We start from the raw sequence: 21,848 nt of genomic DNA, 5'->3' as shown, positions 1-21,848 counted from the left end.
GGTGTAACGCAGTCACAGATGGTTACTGTGGAGGAGGATGGTGCAGCATTTCCCAGCTCACTGTGGGCCAGGAATGTGTTTGCCGACTCTGTTATACTGTACCCTCTCAAGAACGCTGGATGGTGTTCTGCACATAGTAAATGCTCAATATATACCAGCAGTTGACTGACTGCAACCAGGGGTCCAGAGATGATGGAGGGAATTATGATGTCTTAATTCCATAACTGGAAAATCAGTAGAACCTATAATTAAGGTTAGGATCAGTGAAGCACTTCGAAAAACACAGCCTGTTGGAGGAAAGACAGCATGGTTTCTGTAATGGGAAATTGTGCTTCATTAATCTGCTGGAGTTCTTTGAAGGGGTCAACAAGCATACGGATAAAGGGGAATTGGAAGACATAATATGTTGAGATTTCCAAAAGCCTTTTGACAAGGTCCCATGTTAAGGGCTTTTGAAAAAAACTGAGTAATCATGAGATTGGAGGGAACGTTCTGGCACTGACAGAAAACTAGTTCCAAGACGGAAAGGAGAGTGAATGAATAAAGGGCTACTTTTCGGGATGGAGAAGAGCAGGGCCGGTGAGCGAAGCAATCACCTCAGGGCATGCTGTCAGGCGATCTGTGGCGAGGCAGCAGTTAAAAATCGGGCCGAGTCCAGCCCACTGGAAACAGTGACTATGTTAACAAGTGAATTGAGTGGGATTCGCGATGACTTTGGAGCAAGTGGGTGGGAGGGTGGGTCAGGAGGTTCCCCAGAGAAAGATTTTAAGTTTGGGGGTTTGCACGGAAAGCAGCATGTGCAAATATCATAATATAATGACATCATATCGGACAATGTGGGCACGTGCAGATTCGTGTGATGACATCATGCAGAATAGGAGGGGGCTGTGAATTTCCCTCTGCCTCAGAGTGGCTAAATTGTCTGAAGCCAGCACTGGAGAAAAGTAAAGAGTAGGGTCTCCGAGGGATCAATGCTGGGACCAGTTTTGTTAACATCTTCCTAGATGGTCTGGAAGTTTGCAGGTGACATTATGATCTTTCGGGTGGTGCAATGCCCACAAGACCATATAAAGCTGAGCGAGCGGGCTGAAAAATGAGTTCTAGTGTGAGGTCATGCACCTAGCAAAGTGGCCAGATTCTTTTGCTTTCTAGCCGCGCCCTAATGCCACCTAACGTTCGGTTGGTGGGGGCGGGGGGGGGATGGTCTACGGAATCCTATCTTTTACCTCCAATAACTAGATAAGCTTCCCTGATGGCAAGAAGCTGATATATTACTATTTTACATTTCAGTATATTATTATTCGGTAATATCATCACACCAAGACCCGAGTGTCTCCCACTGGAATATCTGCTAACTCACCTCTTCCTCAGAAGGCAGAAATTATTTTTCTCAAAAATTGGGAGGTGACTCTCCAGAAGCAAGCAGAGTGGAGGCCTCTCACATTTTTCTGGGTAATTCAGGAAAACGGCCAGGTCGTTGGGTTGGGGTGTTAAGTGACCTGGGCCGTTATGACTAGCAGGGCCCAGTTTGAATCTTTTCCCCGGCCCTGAAACTAGGAGGCAATTTTGCCTCTTCAATGAAAATTTACCAACAGACTGTGCTACAAGTGAAGAACATGTCAGGAATGTTTGCTAATGCTAATAGCTTATGCCCAAAACTTAAACACTTCCAACAGGGAGTGTGGGGGTTGTGTTTTAGGATCTTGTTGAGGCTAACAGTTTCAAAAGAAAGAACATATGTGTTTACATGATCAAATAGATTCAATATTGGTTGATATGTGGTGTTGGTTTTTATTTTAGCTGCAGGGCTACGGGTCTCACATAGAAGAGGTTTAGAATAGCTTGGTTCACAGTATTCACGTGAAAAGATCATTGATTTGCTGCCAGAGAGGGAGGACAATGGACACAAGCTGGTCTGGATTTTTTTTAAAGAATCGTGGGATATCATCCTCTGTGGTTTTTAAATTCATCTGTGAAAACTAATCAATGAAAAATGGCTTTAGCAGTCAGCCAACTGCAGGAAAAGAAAAAAGGAATCCTTTTCAAAACCTAAAATGAAAAGCACAGTTTTAAGGATTTCACATTTGATTTAACATCTAAAAAAAACCCCCCGATGATAATACCCCACTTTGTATAGCCAGACAGGGCTCCTTTTTAGTAGACTTTAGTGGTCTTTATAACGATTTATGAATCACTTCATGAATTCCTGGCTTACTCATATGGGTGACTATAGTATCTACTTATACTTCCCTTCTGTCTCACAAAAGAGAAACTTGGACCCATTTCAATCCAGATTTGTCCCCGAATGAATCACAGTGTGTTACTGGGGGAACTGCAAATTTAATTCTGCTTCTGAAACAATCAGGACCAGCTTTCCACAATGAAGAAACTGACATCAGGACTGTGGGCTGCACTTCACTGTCCATGAAACGAGGCTAAAAGACACCCCTGTTCTGTCGGCAGGAGTTACCCCAGATCTCTCACCACCCCTCTGCCACTATAGTCAGAGGTCTGAGGTTTCAGAATCCAAGCTGTTGTGGAGGGGAGTTTCTGCAGTCATTAGTATGACTCGGGACTGGAGGTTGGGACAGGACTTCTAGTATAATGTAAGAGTGTGGCTATGAGCAAGAATCAGAGGACCTAGGCTCTAATTATACATCACTTATTTAGTCATATTAATGTCTGTCTCCCCCCTCTAGACTGTAAGCTCGTTATGGGGCAGGGAACGTGCCTGCTAATTATGTTGCACTCTCCCAAGGGCTTAGTAACAGTGCTCTGCACACAGTAAGCGCTCAGTGAATACGATCGACGGATTCTAATTCTGGCTCTGCCAATTGCAGAACCTGGGCAAGTCACTTCGCTTCTCTGTGCCTCAGTGTCCTCAACTGCAAAATGGGGATTAAATCTCCTCTAGATCGTGAGCCCCATGTGGGACCGGGGCTGTGTCCAGCCCGATTAGCTTTTATCTGCCTCAGCGCCGAGAACGGTGTTTGACACACAGCAGGCGCTTTGCAAAGATCATTAAAATAAATAAATAAATAATCAGAAACTGGCCTCCCAACCACAAACCTGCAGTCCTGGGATAAAGCTACGGAGTTAGAGATTCATTCATTCATTCAATGTTATTTACTGAGTGTTTACTGTGTGCAGAGCACTGTACTAAGCGCTTGGAATGTACAATTCAGCAACAGATAGAGACAATCCCTGCCCAACAAAGGGCTCACAATCTAGAAGGGGAAGACAGACAACAAAACAAAACAATGATGTAGAGATGTAGAGCAGGTGGAGTCTTGAAACAATCTCTAAGGATTTTTCAACGAGAGGAGTTTCTGTTGTTCTGGGTGTGGTGCCATCTTAAAAGAAAAGAGTTCTGAGGGAATGACCCCCACATGGGCAATGTGCACAAGCTATTAGTCAAAGAAGCAGCAAGAAAATGCCCCCGGCATACAGGCTTGCTTTTCTGGCAAGTGTCACACACAACCCAGGGCCAGTGAAATGTTTTTTGTGGAAAAATGACTTGGGACTGTCTGAGAAATGAATTATGCAAGGCAAACTGTAATCAGGAGTCTAAGTGGCCTGGAGATGTCTTGACTATGGAATTGGCTATTGCTCTAGTGTTTATGCTTTTCAGGATCTGACGTGATGGAGAAAAGGGGGGAAAAACTGACCCTGCCAGTTTCTTCCAACAACAGAAGAGACATTGTTATCCTGGGCACTTTCACTGTCTGTCGTCAGAATTATGCCTCTGATATCATCATTCAGGCAGCGTGAGAGGATCAAACAAGAGGATTAACTTAGATTACTAGGATGGGAGGGGAAAAGTCAGATTCTCTTGAAGAGTTTCACACAATGTGCCTACTTTCCTTTGCAAAATGAATAATTAGATTTTCAAGAGTGTCAGTACACAGTGTGGTGTCTCACAATAAGAAAAGTAGAGCACAGGCCGCAGAGATCTAGAGGAAGAAAATACAGAAAGTTGGATGGCCCACAGTCATTCCCTGTGAGAAACAGGAAAAAAACAACTGGTTGTTCTGACTGAGAAATGAGGAGAATTGCTAGAAATAGAAACGTGAAAGTTTAATGGCTTGATAATGAACAACCCTCACAACAAACCAGAGCTTCTGTTTCTGCTCTGTTCAACCTCTGTTTCTTGGATTCCACCACTAAAGCAATGCTTTACGAGCTGTCCTTCTCTGATTGGATCACCCAGGAAAGATCCAATTGGTGGGCAAAGCTGCCTATTGAGTGTCCACCATAATCTGTTTGCTGAGAAACTGCCTGTTGAATCCTCCGGGCCAGCGCAGAGGTGGGAGCAGCTTGGAAGTGATGGTTTGGGAGGGGAGTCTAGGAGCTCTTCCCATAGTAAAAACAGAAACTGTGGGAGGTGGGGATGGGGAGAGGAATAGGTCCAGAGCCTAGCTGGGATGGGGAAGGACCTACAGATCAGAGGAGAAGTGAATCCCCTGGGAAATGATGGGCGGCCACTTTGAAACTTCAATGGCCGTCTCTCACACCCTGCCTCCCCTTTGCTAGTGGTGTCAGTATTGGGGCTCAGTACACTTGAGAAAGGGTATATCTTGATTAGCTGGCTCCAAGATGGCCAATCTTCTAGAAATTCTCCAGATAGAAGCCCGTTGTTGGGCAGGGATTGTCTCTATCTGCTGCTGAATTGTACATTCCAAGCACCTAGTACAGTGCTCTGCACACGGTAAGTGCTCAATAAATACGATTGAATGAATGAATAGGAGGATCACTGACCATAAAGTGTGACTGGCTTCATGGTACCTTAGAAATTTAAGTATTTAATATAGTGCCTAAGGTGGCAAAGTAAAAATGGATTACTCCAGTTTCTTATATATCTCAAAATACAAATATTTCAGTCAAGACAGTAACGTTAAAAGCACGTCAAAGGGCATACTTTATAAATGAACAAATAAGTGGGCAGGGGTGCAGTATATTATGAAGTGTAAGTGTGAATTTTATATACAAACCCCCTTTTGTAATAATAATAATAATTGTGTTGTTTACTAACCACATACTATGTGCCAAGCACTGTACTAAGCACTGGGCTGGACACAAGATAAGCAGGTTGGACACAGTCCCTGTCCCATATAGGACTCACTGTCTTAGTAGGAGGGAGAACAGGTACTATATCCCCATTTTATAGGTGAGGAAATTGAGGCACAGGAAATTTAAGTGACCGGCTGAAGGTTGCCCAGAAGATAAGTCGCGGAGCCGGGATTAGAACCCGGATCCTCTTGACTCCCAGGCCCATTCCCCTTCCGCTAGGCCACGCAAAGTGACCACAGCATAGTGCTGATGCTATCTGTAGGACCTTATACTCACAGGCAGTAACCAAGATAGCCACCTCCATGCTCGAGTGGGATCACGAGTGGCAAGAGAGTGTGAGTACGTGCAAGAATCACTGGCCTGCACTAAAATCAATTCCCTCACACAAGTGCTTGGACCTGAATTCTTTGTGACTGGAGAGAAGCTTGTCCACCATTTACATTGTGAGAATCCATCATCATCATCATCATACTTTTTAACTAAGAGTGTAGTCAAATGCCTGAAGAATTTCTTACCGGAGGAGATTCGAGAGGTAAGTGCCTTAGGAAAAGCTTTAAGAATCCGATTCTTACTATTGGAGCAGAAACAACGTAGGTAGGTGAGATAAGATTTAGGTATTCATGGATGGACAGTCTAAAAGAAATCCCAATACAGGATCCACCGTTCGTTTAAAAAGAGAACTGTTGTTTCTCATCTTGCAAGCCAGGGGGTGAAGTGATACCAAATAGTAATAATAATCACTAATAATAATAATGATACTAATAATAATAATAATAATTATGTGTGATATTTGTTAAGTGCTTACTATGTGACAAGCACTTATTAGGCACTGAGGTAGATACAAGACAATCAGGTCCTACATGGGGCTCACATTCTAAGTGAGAGGGAGAACAGGTATTGACTCCCCATTTTACAGATGAGGGAACTGAAGCAGTGAAGTTAAGTGACTTGCTCAAGGTCACACAGCAGGTAAGTGGTAGAGACAGAATTAGAATCCAGGTCCTGTGCTCTTTCCACCAAGTCACACTGCTTCTTCATCAAATCTACTGAGTTCCCACTTGGTGTACTGTACTGTACTAAGCTCTTGAGAAAGTACAATCCCAAAGAAGCGGGCATTCCGGCCGACAAGGAGCTTACACTCTAACAGTTACACATCTGGCTGATTAAGCGAGATACTGAGGCAAATATAAATACCTTCTCTGACAACTTCAGGGACATAACTGGATTCTTTTGTTCTAGTTGTTATAAGAAGATGTGAGTTTTCATTCATCTCTTTCTGGAGTTCTGACTCTGAGCTCAATCAAACAGTTGTTTATTGAGTGCTTACTGTTTGCAGAGCACTGTTCTGAGGACTTGGGAGAGTACAGTAAAACTGAGGTGGTAGACATGTTCCCTATCCTCAAGGAGCCTGAAGTCTAGACGGGGAAACAGACATTAAAATAAATTCCGGATAGGTACATAAGGGCTGTGGGACTGAGGGTGAGGTGCATAAAGGCTAAACATCCATGTGCAAGGGCAACACAGAAGAGAGGAGTAGGGAAAATGAGGGCTTAGTCAGGGAAGGCCTCCTGGAGGAGATGTGATTTTAATAAAGCTTTGAAGGTGAGGAGAGTAGTGATCTGTCCGCTATGAAGGGGTGGGAGCTCGTCGTGGGCAGGGAATGTGTTTATTGTTGAATTGTACTCTCCCAACCGCTTATTACAGTGCTCTGCACCCGGTAAGTGCTCAATAAATACGACTGAATGAATGAACGCATGCTGGGCTAGAGGCAGGATGTGGGCAAGGGGTCAGCAGCGAGACGGACAAGACTGAGGTATAGTTCAGAGCTTGGCAATAGAGTGAAATGAACATGCTGGCTTGTAATAGGAAATCAGTGAGGTAAGAAAGAACAGGCCAAGGTGATGAATGCTTTAAAACCCACGGAAAGGAGTTTCCGTTTGATGCAGAAGTGGATGGGCAAACACTGGAGGTTGTTGAGGAGTAGGGAAACGTGGTGTGAGTGGTTTTGTAGAGAAAATGATCTGGGCAGCAGAGTGAAGTATGGGTTGGAATGGGAAGAGGCAGGAGGCAAGGAGGTCAGCGAGAAGGCTGTTTTAGTCGTTGTGATGGGATATGTTATGTGCTTGGATCAGCGTAATAAGCAGTTAGGATGGAGAGGATAGCAATGTCCTGATGGTTGAACCATCAGGATTTGGTGCCAGATTGAATACGTGGGTTGAATGACAGAGAAGAGTTGAGGATAATGCCAAGATTTCAGGTTCGTGGGAAGGGGAGGATGGCGGTGCTTTCTACAGTGATAGGAAAGAGTGGGGAAGAGGACAGGGCTTGGTTGGGAAGATGAGGAGTTCTGCTTTGGACATATGGAGTTTGAGGTGTCTGTGGGACATCCAAGTAGAGATGGCCTAAGGGCAGGAAGAAATGCAAGATTCAGAGAAGAAGAAAGCCTCTCTGATGAGCCTTCTTGTTAGATCCAGTAGGGTTCCCCAGTGACTGCCAATTTCTTGTGGACTTCCATAGTCTGGCAGGAATGATGAGAGAAGTTTTTAGAAAAGGCAACAAGAGGTCAGTAAGGAATCAGGAAGGACCCTGCCAAAGTGTTACGGTGGAAATTGAAAGGAATATATCTTATCTTTTAATGAGACTAATCGAGTGGTTTGTTCAGAACTTGCTACGTGACAGATGGTAACAACCCAACTAAGTGCTACAGATACAAGATAATCAGGTTGGACACAGTCCCCGTCCCACACAGGACTCACAGTCTAAGTAAAAATTATCTCTGGGCTGTAAGCAGTAGTGAAAATGCCAAATGATTCGATGGAAATTATCTTCCATCACTGTGGCTGCATTTAACTACTGGTAAAGTGTAAAACCCTCCACCGAGCAGAACTGAAGGGAAAACAGTAGGGTCCTGATTCCTCTTGTATATCAGATGCTCTGTTGCACCATCTAGGGTCCTGGAAAGGGCATTAATTCCTGGATTAAGCAAGTCCTACAGAAGCAACTCAAAGGAGAAACAATCAATCAGTAGTATTTATTGAGCCCTTAATCTATGCAAAGTACTCTATATGGACCACTACAACAAATGCTTCGACTGTGAGCCCACTGTTGGGCAGGGACTGTCTCTATCTGTTGCCTAATTGTACATTCCAAGCACTCAGTACGGTGCTCTGCACACAGTAAGTGCTCAATAAATATGATTGAACAAATAATCAATCACATTTATTGAGCACTTATGGTACGCAGAGTACTGTACTAAACGTTTGGGACTGTAAAATGTAACGGACTTGGTAGACACGTTCCCTGTCCACAAGGTGTTTACAATCTAGAAGGGGAGGCTCACTAGGATGTACTACAGGTAGGGGAAACCATCAGAGTTCAAAGGTCTGTACATAGGTGGTATGGAACTGCGGGGCGGGGTGAGTACCCAAGTGAAATGCAGAAGGGTTGGAGTATAGACTGCAAGCTCATTGTGGGCAGGGAATGTGTCTACCAGCACTGTCATGTGGTACTCTCCCAAGCTCTTAGCACAGTGTTCTGCACAGAGTAAGTGCTCACTAAATACTATTGATCGATGGATTAATTGAATGGTAGTGGTGTTGGGAAGAGGGTGGAAAGATGAAAGATTAATCAGGGAAGGTCTCCTAAAGCAGATGGGATTTCAGAAGGGCTCTAATGCTGTGTTCTGCTGGATGTGAAAGGGGAGGGAATGGGCATGAGCAAAAGGCTGGCATGGAGAGAGATGGAAACAAGTACAACGGATCGATGTAAGCGAAGCGTGCAATCTGAGTTGTAGTGAGAAAGGAGCGAGGATAGGTTGGGGGAGAGAGAGCTGGTTGGATTTCTTAAATTCAATGGTCAGGAGTTTCTGCCTCATGCAGACTGGAATAAACAATCACTGGTGGTTTGTGAAGAATGGGGCAACATGCAAAAAAAACTTGTTTCTAGTAAAAAAAAAATCCAGGCAGCAAAATGAAATATAGTCCAAAGAAGGGAAATACTAGAGGTAGGGAGGTCTGTGAAAGGGTGATACAGTAGTTGAGTCGGGATATGACCCTGAGAATGAGGATCAGCAGTTTTCTCTCATTTGACTAGAGAAGGAAGATGAAGAGGATGAACTAGAAAGCCTATCACTGCCTATTTCCAGAGCCAAATGAAGATTATTTATGTGAAAAGGAAACTAGACTGGTCTCTGTTAACTTGGTCACTTGGCTTTTACTCACCTCCACGCCTCAGAGTCTCCCCCGTCTTAGCCATCAGACATTCCCTCACTTATTGAAAAGAGATACAGGCTCTTAGCAGCCAAGTCTCCCAACTATCCCCACTGAGAGAGGAAATTACTGTGTTGATTTCAAAACCACATTGTTTAAGGGCTTTAAGTATAGGCTTTTGGACAACCAGCCTGTTTCATGCCAGATACAAGGAGCTTTGTAATATGGGGATATTCAAAGTCCCGACTCCTTGGCTAGAACCTCTTATGGGTTTATACTCCAGGAAACCTAGCATGATGCAGCTTGAGGTAGCTTGCTATTTCACGCAAACATATGAAAAGAACATTCTTGTATGCTCAAAAAAAAACGAATAATACCATGGTTGTACTTGTTATTGCTTCATGCTAGCAATACTTTCAAGTTGAGGTTGAGTAAAAAAGAATTCCATTTTACCACAAACCCTCCTTTCTTAAACCATGACTAATTTTCCTTACTGAAAATCCAAATAGATATTTTTAAAAATAGCTTCTCGGTTTCAGCCCAAAGGTGACTTTGTTCATAATATGGGTTGGTGGCTGATAAGGAGTTAAAGGGGAAAAGGCTTTATCCAGGATACCCTCCCTTTCTTTCCCCGACTCCTGCTTCATGGTAGGGAAATATGTCGGTTTATTCATGTTGCAGATGCTAAAAGCCACATGGCATGGTTATCTAGATAAAAGATCAGAGGCCGAATGCTAGAACCAATGGTAAATCTTGTCCCCAAAGTGTGGTAATGTGGATCCATGTCTCATCTTTTCCTCCTTCCCTGCTTACTGCTTCACTCCCTGCAGATCCCTCTCCCACTCTTCATACTCTATCCCAGGGCAATGGAAGAGAAGAGATGAACCTGGAGGCCACTCCTCTAAGTCCCATCCGTACTCTACCTAACGAAATACTGTAAATAAGCTGGTGTTCGCCTAGCCCAGTTTTTATTATGTAATGCAGCCTTGCAAATAACCTTTCATGTCCTCACAGGATTCTCTCTCTAGATAAATGGTTGTCCTTTGTATTCAAAGTCAACAGTTACGGGAAAGTTCACCTATGGGTATGTGTGTAGCTGAAAAGGTGAATGTGGAATCCAGTTTCAGCCAAATTGGGCATACAAAAAGGTTGTGTTTTGGTGCTTAATGGGGGTAGCACCTGATGCTATTTTCTCCTCCCCAGACTAGTTCAAAATAATATATGTTTTATTCATTTTTACTCCCATAACATCATCTTGAAGAGTGGCACAGGATAGTACCTTTCTTTGGCCTATTTTCAAGAATGTGTTCATTACTGTGCTTAACTTTAGCTTCTCTACAGATCACTCATTTATTTTTTTTTTGCCTTCTTATGAACGAGCAAAGACTTCTCTAAATCCATCCATCCACATGAATATCCTCAAATGATCACCGACCTGACTAGTGTTGTGAGGTTACCACTGCATATCAAGAAGGAGGTTTAGGAAAACACCCAGAAGGGAAGAGACAAAGTTGGTATCAGGGATGAGTGGGACTGCAGGTGAATATAGAAGTTAATTCCATGTAAAATACAATCTTCCCCCATGTCCTGGTGAGCCACAGTGAAATGAAATGGCAATGGAAAATGTCCACGCTCCCCTACGCTAGACTAGAAATCCCACCCCTGGTCCTCTGAGAGAGGTGGGCCAAATGGGATGCTCCCTGAGGATTCTGGCAGGAAAGCAGCTTGGCTTTGTTCACACAGAAAGCTCTCCAGTGCAAACATAGATGATAATGATAGGGATTATTATCCAACATTAGTTGAACATTGAAAGGGACAGGCATTGAACTGTGTGAAGCATGTCTCCAACCAATTGGCCTGAAGTGGACTCTGGATTTATGGTTTTTCCAACTGCCATTTCCTTTTTTCCAAAGGGATTGTTTCTCTTTTTACAGTTTCTTTTCATCTGAACCTATTTAGCTTAGTCCTTGCAAGTAATTCGTGGATTAAGGCTTCTCTTGATGCATGTGGAAACACTGTAATACATTTTAAGTTGAGCCTCCCATCATAAGTTAACTAGGAAAATCACACATATGACACATGGTAATTTGATCTTCACTTGACTAGCGTTAGGTCATCCCTCGTATAACACAATCAATCAGTCAATGGTATTTACTGAGCACTTACTATGTGCAGAGCACCGCACTAAGTACTTGGGAGAGTACAGCAGAATTAGCAGATGCATTCTCTGCCATATATAGGGTAGCCAAGTTTCTGCTGATGTTAGAAACTTTCCTTTTCAATTTTCAGACCATTGTCTACCTGAATTCTTAACATTACATGAACAAAGTGAGAATTATTAAAGCCTTTAAAACTCATAACTGCTGCAATGTCATTGAACCCCTCAGCTTTTCTAATTTGCACAGTATTTTCGGATAGCTAATTTTAATACAGGGACAAAATCACTTCAAGACCACCTCTGATTTACACCGACAGGGATGGAGATTGGAAGAAGTGAATTTTTCCCAAATTGGTTCCATTTCTATGACTGTCATTCACCAAATCCCACAGCGCCAGGAGGAGGGGACACCCATTGAAGCTTGAATGCGGTAAGTACAAAGCAAACTCTTCTTCAGTCAGTGGATGGTAAGCATTATAGCATTTGTTATCACAGGGAACTGTGTAGGCAGGAAATATTCTCAGGTTTAAGAGGGGTTTGAATACCTTCATAGACAAGTTATCCATGATGGGTAACTACAGGGAAAATTAGGCATGTACATGCTAGATGACATCCCCAAATACTAAGATCTATGCCAAGGTAGGCAACCATCACATGGCTCCTCCAAGTATCTTGCTGCTAGAGTTTGAAGCAGAACACTGAGCTGGATAGACCATTCTAAGGTAATACGTACTGAATGGTTTCCCTGGGGTTCAAAAGATTTTCAGGGTTGTAAAGCAGTTTTACTCACTAGTAAGTCCCACCTATTTTTTCCACCACTGAAACACAAGAAAATATGTCACGTTGTAACATTATTTTCAGAAAAGGAATAACTTTCAATGTACTGGTGAAACTCAGCAAAGCATATAGGTATGTAAGACCAGTAGACTGGAAAACTATCTACATAAATGTCTAGAGATGTGGTGATTTCTTTTTGGAAACGTTGAGACAATATGAAAATTTTATTTTGAGAAAGCCAGTTATATTTGGTTCTAATGTTTTGATTGACTGGTTAATGTATGTTCAGTTCTTGGCATTCCATAAAGTGTAAAAGGCAGACTCTGACTGCTAGAAACTTACATTTTCAAGCAACATAAGTCAGAGTATTAGTATTTATTAAGCACTTGCCGTGTGCAAAGTACTGTACTAAGCACTGGGAAAGAGTATACAGGTGGGAATTAGACAGGAACCTTGTCCCTCAAGGGGCTCGCAATCTACGAGTGTCTGTGTCCTGGCGAATTACTCTTTGACACTTTAACTTCTGGATGGCCAAATTTCTCCATTTTAAAGTTGGTAATAACAATTGCATCGAGGACATTACAAGACATAGGAACGACATGGGTTCACAGGACCTGACCAGATATGGAGTTTACAATGCAACCCTGAGTAAAGTCAGGCTTCCTGATGAAGGACAGCTCAGGATTGTTTCAACATTGGGGACGATTCCTCTTTAGCATTTCCTGGATCTACCCCTCCCTCTCCACCCAAATAACTACCATGCTGGTTCAAGCTCTGGTCATATCACATCAGCCTCCTCGTTGATCGCCCTACTTCCATCTTTTCCCCTCCTTCAGACTGTACTTCACACCGCTGCATGACATCTTCTTGCAGCCTCGGTCGGTCGGCACACATCTCTCCACTTTCCAAAGACCTTTATTGCTGCATCGGCTTCCTTGCTGACCTCCCCGCCTCCTGTCTCTCGCCACTTCAGTACCTACTTCACTCTGCTGCCTGTATCATTTTCCTGCAGAACCATTCAATCCGTGTTTCCCCACTCCTCAAGCACCTCCAGTGGTTGCCCATCCACCTCCACATCAAAAAGAAACTTCTCACCATAGGCTTTAACACACTCAATCACCTTGGCCCCTCCTACCTTATCTCCCTGATTTCCTACTACAGTTCAGCCCACACACTTCACTCCTCTGATGCTAATCTACTCGCTGTACCTCAATCTTCTTCACGGTACTTAAGGGCTTACTTTGTCCTAGGCACTGTACAAAGCGCTGGGGTACATAAAAGATAATCAGTCCATGGATACAGTCCATGTCCCACATGGGGCTCGCAGTCTTAATCCCCATATTAGAGATGAGATAACTGAGGCACAGATAAGTTAAATGACTTGCCCAAGGTCACGCAGCAGACAAGTGGCAGAGTCGGGGTTAGAATCCAGGTCCTCTGACACCCAGGCCTGTGCTTTTGACACCAGATCGTGCTGTTTCTCACTAGGCCTCACTTTTTTCCTTAACTTCCTTTCCTTTATTCCTTTGTTTCCCACATCTCCACTGAATATAAGTTCCTCGAGGGCAGGGATCATGTCATTTTGGCGTTCAAAATTGCGCTATCGAGACGTCATCCCAAAATATGTGGTCCTTTCCCTTTCCCTCTTGGTAACCAGGAGACCTTAGGTCTTAGAATACTCTAAGTTATAACTGGAACATGAATTGAGCCCAGTCACGCAAGTCCAACCCATTCTCCCTTGGAGACCTTATTCGCTCCCACGGCTTCAACCACATCATCTATAAGGATGTTGCTCAAACCTCTCCAACCCTTTCCTCGCTCCTTCTCTACAGTCTCACATTACCTCCTGCCTTCAGGACAGCTCTACTTGGATGTTGTGTTGACACCTCAACCTTAACAGAACTCCTCATCATCCTCCCCCGCCAAGACCCGTCCTTTCCTAGAATTTCCCATTACTATAATTCTCCCTGTTTCACAAGCTTCATTCATTCATTCAGTCGTATTTACTGAGCGCTTACTATGTGCAGAGCACTGTACTAAGCACTTGAGAGAGTCCAATATAACAATAAACAGACACATTCCCTGCCCACAGTGAGCTTACAGTCTAGTGGGGGAGAGCTCCCAACATTGGTATAATCCTCGACTCATCTTTCATTGAACTGGAATATTCAGTTCTACCGAAGCAGCGTGGCTCAGTGGAAAGAGCCCGGGCTTGGGAGTCAGAGGTCATGGGTTTGAATCCCGGATCTGCTACTTGTCAGCTGTGTGACTGTGGGCAAGTCACTTAACTTCTCTGTGCCTCAGTTACCTCATCTGTAAAATGGGGATTAACTGTGAGCCTCAACGTGGGACAACCTGATTGCCCTGTATCTACCCCAGTGCTTAGAACAGTGCTCTGCACATAGTAAGCGCTTAACAAATACTAACATTACTATCATCTCTATAATTCACTCCTTTCTCTCCATCCAACTGCTACCATAATAGTCCAAGTCCCTGTCATATCCTGCCTCAATTGTTGCATCAGCATCCTTTGTGACCTCCCTGCCTTCTATCTTACCCCTTTCCAGTCCACATTTCACTCTCCTGTCCAAATCACTTTTCTGAAGGAAGTTCTATGCCCATCTCCTCGCTCCTCAAAAATTTCCAATGGTTGCCCATCTAGCTCTGCATCAGACAAAAACTCCTCACCATATCGGCTTTAAGGCACTCAGTCAGCTCTTTCCTTCCTACTTGTCCTCACTCCTTCATTCCTTCAATCATATTTACTGAGCACTTACTGTGTGCAGAGCACTGTACTAAGCTCTTGGGAGAGTACAATATAACAATAAACAGAAATATTCCCTGCCCACAGTGAGCTCCTCGCCCACCACAACCCAAGCTGCACACTTGGCTCCTCTAAAACCAACATACATACTGTGCCATGATCTTATCCCTCTCGCTGTCGACCCCAGCTTGCATCCTCCCTCCTGTCTGGAACTACCTACCCCTCCCCTCCTACTAGATTGTACGCTCCTAGATGTCACGTACTGTGATTACCCACTTGATTGTTTTGCAGTTTTCTAAGCACTTAGTACAGTGCTCTGCACACAGAAAATGTTCAATGAATACCATTCATTGATTAAATGACTATAGTAAGAGCATTCTCTGTTTTATCTCTGGGATAGTCTCAATTCTAGGAAACTGCTATACTATTTTAAAATTGATCAGGACTACTGTTTTCATAAATACAAGACTCCCAGGCTAAACCAGTTTGTATGGTCAGCTTTCTCTCTCTTTCTCTTTCTCTGTCTCTCTCACACACACCCGACTTCTTGCTACCACTGACCTATCCAAGGTACTGTGAGGTACAATGGGTTAATTGTTTCCAAAGCACTTGCAGTTCCTTTGATGGAAGGACCTGTAATAAACTATATGGAGTTGCCCTCTTTTAACCATTGACATATAATAAAAACACCATTATCCATAATAAATTAGAATTAATACTAGAGGATAAGTGATAGTATTGTTTAAATCACTGAAATGATATGCCATTTAAAGGATGTTTTAGATAAAAATTGAACCTCATCAAATTAGAAGAATTTTCTTTTATTTTACTTAAATATCATAAAGATCAAAGAGCTTGACTGGAACTTGAAACAAATCCTTCTTGACTTCTTACTATGACTCAGAACTTTTTATTAACAAGTTAAATGTTCTCATGAATCAATGGACTCAAAGAAGGAAGTATGCCAGTTTCCTGCTAAAAATCTCAAAGTGTGATAAACCTGTTCCCACTAAGAAAACTACTTTAGTTTTTACTGGGGGATTTCCCAGCTAAACAGAGTAAAAGAGGCAGGAACTAAATGTTCAGGGAGGACGAATTTCCTTTCACTGTTTGTATGCTGAGTACTAATGCAAACACATTCAATAGTTCGGCCCTTCTGTATTATATTTCTCAGAAGTCTAACCATTTACCCATAACAAACCCGCTCACCTGCCCACTCCAACTTGCTTGGAAAAGAAGGATGGGAATATAAATCAAGAGAAACTGGAATTGCTATGGAAACTAAACTAAAATTAAGTCTGCTGAAAACAGAGTACATTATCTCCCCGGCTCCATTCTCGTCTTCCTCATGACTGTCAGTGGTGCCACAATCATCCAAATTCCCCACGTTCAAACTCTTGGCCACATCTCTGACTTCTCTCTCTGTCTCTGTTTCTTTCTCTCTCTCTTTCTCTCTATCTCCCTCACAACAGTGTAAAAATAATATCTACCAGTTCTTCCCAGGTGATGCTCTCTTCTTTTCTTTTCCCTCTCTCCTAGTCCCATTACAGCCTGTAATCGTAAATTCCTGGATTAATGAAATAACCTCCAAGCTACCTCCTGACCTCCAGTTCCTCCCCTCTTTCTGAGCATTCTACACCAGCAGCAAAATTATTTTCCACAAGCATCATGTTGATGATATCACTCTTCCAATCAGCTGCCATGTACAAGGAAGGATGCAGACTACAAAATATAAATAACAATGTCTCTAATCCATTGTGGGTATTGAAGAAATCAGTCAATCAACTGCTCAGCCAAATTGCCAAGAGTTGAGCATAATAGCTTTCCACTAATATATGAAGGGTGGAAATACAAAAAAGGAAAAGGCATTGCTTATCTCTTATAGTCATCTAAGGAGTTGTTGGATAATGAAATGAAATGAAGCAAGGAAAATCAAGATTGAATATTACTGAGCTTTACTAGACTGTGGAATGATGCTTTCAGTGAAGCAGAATGCAGGGAGATAGTGAAATGCCCATGGCTTGTCTTGTTTATACCTGGACAGCAAACCAGCTAACACGTTAATAGGAATAAGCTTGCCTTGGCCTACAGTGATGACTAAATAGCCTCAGAGATGTCTCTTCTACTGGCCTATTATTTTAATGGATTATTTTCACTGGTACTGCTCCGCAGAGCAGGGGGAGGACATGATTCAAGGTTCGAGGCTCCCAGACTCGAAAATATTTGCTGGTAAATGATTGAGATACTGGCCGAAATGCTCAGCTATCTAATGTGCAGCCTTTCCATCTACTGTTGACACTATGAGCAAATCTGACAAGGTTTCATGTTCAGATGGTTCGGGCTTAGCTAAGCCCCGAGGAGTAGTTCTTTCGATTTGAATGGCGGATTTTGATTAGAGAATATTCTCACTGTCCTGCCTCTGTGCCAATGGTAAGAATCGGTCGGGTCAGAGAGGTAAAGGCTCTTCTCTCCCTCTATCGACCCCTCTCACCCTTTTGGAGGGGCTCTCGTTACTCTTTCTTCTTAGGCAGGGTCTTGCAACGTTGACTTCTTTTGCGATTATTACTTTTTCCCTAGGAGCTGCTGTTTGACCCCATACGTATTATGAAGCCAGAGCAGGCATATAAAAAAAAAATCCAAAGCATGTGCTTTTAGTGACTCTCAGTCAATCGCATTTATCAAGCACTTACTGTGTGCAGAGCACTGGACTAGGCACTTGAGAAAGTATACTACAACAATATGACAGACACCTGCTGAAAACAAGCTTACACTCTGGGGGGACAGACATTAATATAAATAAATAAAATTATAGATATGGACATAAGTGCTGTGGAGCTGGGAGGGGAGATGAATAAAGGGAGCAAGTCAGGGCGATGCAGATATTTATTGAATCAATCAATCAACGCTGCATACTGAGTACTTACTGGGTACTAAGCACTACACTAAGGACTAAGCACTTGGGAGATATAGGAGAGACAGTTCCTTCCCACAGGGAGCTTACTATATAATGGTGAGGGTGGGTAGGTGACAGACACATGATCATTTGCAGATAGCAGGTAGAATGACTCAAATAGTAGAGTATGCAATGGGAGGTTGTGAGTGAAAAGTGCCGAGAGGATAGTTGGTGTGTAATCTGGGGAGAAGAAAAGTTAATTGGGTAAAGCTTCCAGGAGGAGGGTGAACTCTCGGAAGGGTTTTGAGGATGGGAAGAGATAAAAATGTTCAGATTTATAAAGGGAAAGGAGGATGGGTATGTGCCAGGGTTTGGAGATGGGATAGTCAAGAGTGAGGTACAGTGACAAAGAGAGCTTGAGAGGAATGGAGTGTGTGAGCTGAGGTGTGGTGGGAGAAGAGAGTGGATAATTAAGAGAGATTTGAGGGAGTACCTCGAAACCCATGACTATGAATTTTTGTTTGCTGCAGGCAAGAAATGGATTACCACCTAATGTTTGTGAGGAGAGAAAACATGAATGCCAGAAGATGTTTTATAAAGATGAATCAAGCAACAAAGCGAGGTATAGACTGGTGAGGGGAGAAGCTGGAGGCAGGGAGACCAGTGAGGAGACTGATAAAGTAATCTAGGTGGGATACGATGAGCATCTGGACCAGGATGAATTTTGACACTGGCATTGGTGCCCCAACTGTGAACCAGCCAGTATGATTTCATGTGCCACTCCCTCGCACAAGTGCCGGCGATTATCAATTCCAGTTGTAAGAAGTTGCTAATGAATTTAGTTAAACTTTGGCAAGCAGTTAGAAAGCACCCCATTAATGAATGTTCACTGAAGCTGACGATGGTTACCATGGAAGATATATTATACAATACTCAGAGCTAGTGACTAGAAAACCGTAAGACTGGTTGCTAGCCAGATAGGTTTATAGCTCTCAGTGGAAGGCCAACTCTAGATGGTAAGCAAGGTCAGGGGGCACTGGGGGCGGGTGAGAGCATCATCCTTCACAAAGATGACAGCCACCTGGACCCTTAAATAGATGTCCACTGTCCCCGCTCTTCAATCAGTCCATCAATCATTCCATCAGTGGTATTTATTGGGTGTTTACATTGTGCAGAGCACTGTACTAATGGAAGAGTACAATAAAACAGACTTGGTAGACATGCTCCCTGCCCACAAGGAGCTTATGGCACTTTCCAAAGGTGGTGACAGGAAGGAAATGATCTACTAGCAAGGTGTAAGTCAGGGTCTCAGAACTAAGTTATTCCAGGAGCTTGAGTGAGGAGAGGCTGTGGGAGTGTGGGGGAATCAGAAAAACATTCTTCTGCACAATATCACGTATGGCATCCCTATATTGTGTTGCGTTTGAACAAAACATAAACGGATAATTTTGTACGGAATGTGGGGGAGGGAAGGTCAACCAATTTCATCCTCGTTTTGAGGTGGCCAAATCCTGGCCTTCTCTGGTGGGAGAGGTGAGAGGAATAGGGCTCACAAGGGACATGCCTGAGTAATGCACAGAAACCTACTCTTATCTTCCACTCAGTGACTCTTGGTAGGTCTGACATAGGCCCGGCCATTGCCCTGCAGCCCTATGAATCCCACTGCAGTCACAGACCTGGTTCCACAATTAACAGCCCACTCCATCCACTGCCTACCTCTGGTGGGAAGTTAGAAGCATCAGTGAAAGCACCTGGTTATGGTTCCTCAACAGTCCAGCCACATCAACAGGAAATCTGCAGCCCCTGCTTCTTGGCAGCACTCAATCTGAAGCCCTGGTTTGATCAATAGGTGTTTGCTATATCTTCCTGTCTAAACTGTTGACCATCAGATTTACACCAGGTGCAATGAGGGAATTTTTTTTTCTATTGTCATCTTTCTGCACCTACCAACTTCTGTTTTTATTTAATATTTATGAATTGGCACAGGGTGCTAATTATTCAGTGACCCTGCACAGAGCACAAACAGATAGAGTCCTGCCTTCCAGTAGCTTATGTTCTGCCTATTTATTCTTACTGTCTGCTCCCATAGATTTTTCTGTCTCCCCCTCCCCTTTTACATTCTTAAGAGGCTGCTCCCTTAGAAAAGAAGTACTTAAGCTAAGTTGATAGGAAGGATATCACAAAATACCACTTCTCCCTCCACTCCATGGTCACCAATGCAATCAACAGCATTTCAACTGCATTTGACTCTGTGAGCCAACCCCTTCTCCTGGAAACATTATCCAACCTTGGCTTCACTGACACTGTCCTCTCCTGGCTCTTTTATGGTATATAATGATGATAATAATAATAACAATAATAATAGTACTTGCTAAGCACTTACTATGTGCCAAGCACATTGGGCTCATGCTCTTAATCCCCTTTTTTTTTACAGATGAGGTAACTGAGGCACAGAGAAGTTAAAAGACTTGCCCAAGGTCACACAGCAGACAAGTTAAATACTTTCTGCCTATTTAACTGCAGAATTTTATACGGAATGTGGGGGAGGAAAGGTCAACCAATTTCCTCCTCGATTTAGGGTGGCCAAATCCTGGCCCGCTCCGGTGGGAGGAGTGTAGCCACAGAGCCTTAACTCTAGATGCTTATATGAACAGAATCATCTTTTATCGTGACCTCTATACCCGCTCACTAGGAGGTGTCGAAAGGACAGGGAATTTCTGATCTTTTTTCTGAAATCGGGCACTTCAGGTGACTGTTGCCAGTGACTTTTTCTTTGTCAGGCGGAAAGAAAAAAAACAATGAAGAATGAGCAGACTGGATTCTTGTGAAATGTCTCTGTACTTTTTAAATGTCACCTATGGGTAACTCTACCCACCAATGTATTATTAATAAAATGTAGCAACTGTCAAATCATTTCTCCGCGTAGGGAGGTTTGGCTGTGCCACCTATTAGAGGAGAGAGAGACAGATGGTCTTACCTTTCAGTTCCTGCGTCCACAGCTGTGAGAGGAGGTAACTGGGATGGTGGGTTGTGGGGGCTCCCCTGTACATTATGTCCTGGAGAAGGGTGACTAACAGGATGAGGGGGAGGCCCGGCCCCGGCAGCTGTTCCACTTCGACTTGAATGAGTGCTGGAGAAAATCGTAGCTGAAATCCAAAAGAGAGCAGGCATCAAGGCACTTTCCTCGGCCACAAATGACAAGACCCAATGCCACATCGTAGAACCTGACGGAAGGTTTATTCTTAGCTTTGTTTGCTTTTCTCTTAGTGACATGAGAGTCAACTTTCCCCTTGACAAATGCTCCCATCCTTTGTTTTAGCTGCTGGGAGTAAATCATCTCTAATAACGGCAAGATTTAACCCCACTTGTCCATGCTCTCACGTCTCTAGAACTCTAGATCTCTAGAAGCCAGCTGACAATGCCATGATCGGTGGAGATTAGGAAATCCAGATTCGGGGTGAAAGAAAAGAAGCAGTGTTTTGAAGATGATATTGACTTGAATGTAAGAGTTTGTAGACTTACTTGGAAAACAAAAAGAACAACAACATCCAACAAAACAGTCCTACAGCCAAACACCTTCAATCCAAAATTCCTCTCTCTTCTCTTAATGGTACACAAGCTCTGTAATCTATAGGAACATTTTAAATTGTAGAATTACCATCTTCCCTCTCAAAAACAACTGACAGTGGTATGATTTAATACTATGGGTTTGTTATCATCAAATCAGCACTCTGTTGATCTATCTCTGCCCTCAAATGCCTCTTTCCCCTCCTACTCTCCAACTCCTAGAGATTTTGAAATTGGTGTGAAAAAGCCTAATGGCTAGAGAAGTTATTGTAGAGCTTGGTGCATCAGCTTTAATAAAAGTTGCATATCTGCCAACCCACTGAAGTTATCTTATAATTCTCTACCCTTGCTCATTACCACACTCAGGGAACCAAAATTCAATTTAGAGTCTCAATAATAAGTTTACCTAGT

General features: G+C 43.2%; 1 protein-coding gene across 5 annotated transcripts in view; it reads right to left on the bottom strand.

The window, feature by feature from the left end:
- Positions 1–21,848, bottom strand: part of GLIS3 (GLIS family zinc finger 3) — a 489,852-nt gene that overhangs the window by 38,468 nt on the left and 429,536 nt on the right. For all 5 annotated transcript variants that reach the window (XM_029055436.2, XM_039910818.1, XM_039910817.1 and 2 more), the window contains one exon: positions 20,848–21,016. In XM_029055436.2, the coding sequence (XP_028911269.1) occupies positions 20,848–21,016 (169 nt within the window). The remainder of the gene's footprint in view (positions 1–20,847; positions 21,017–21,848) is intronic.

This window comes from Ornithorhynchus anatinus, chromosome X5 (genome assembly GCF_004115215.2).
Source record: "Ornithorhynchus anatinus isolate Pmale09 chromosome X5, mOrnAna1.pri.v4, whole genome shotgun sequence".
NCBI classification, from domain to species: domain Eukaryota; kingdom Metazoa; phylum Chordata; class Mammalia; order Monotremata; family Ornithorhynchidae; genus Ornithorhynchus; species Ornithorhynchus anatinus.
The sequence above is the reverse complement of the archived record's forward strand: the minus strand, read 5'-3'. Positions and strand labels throughout refer to the sequence as shown.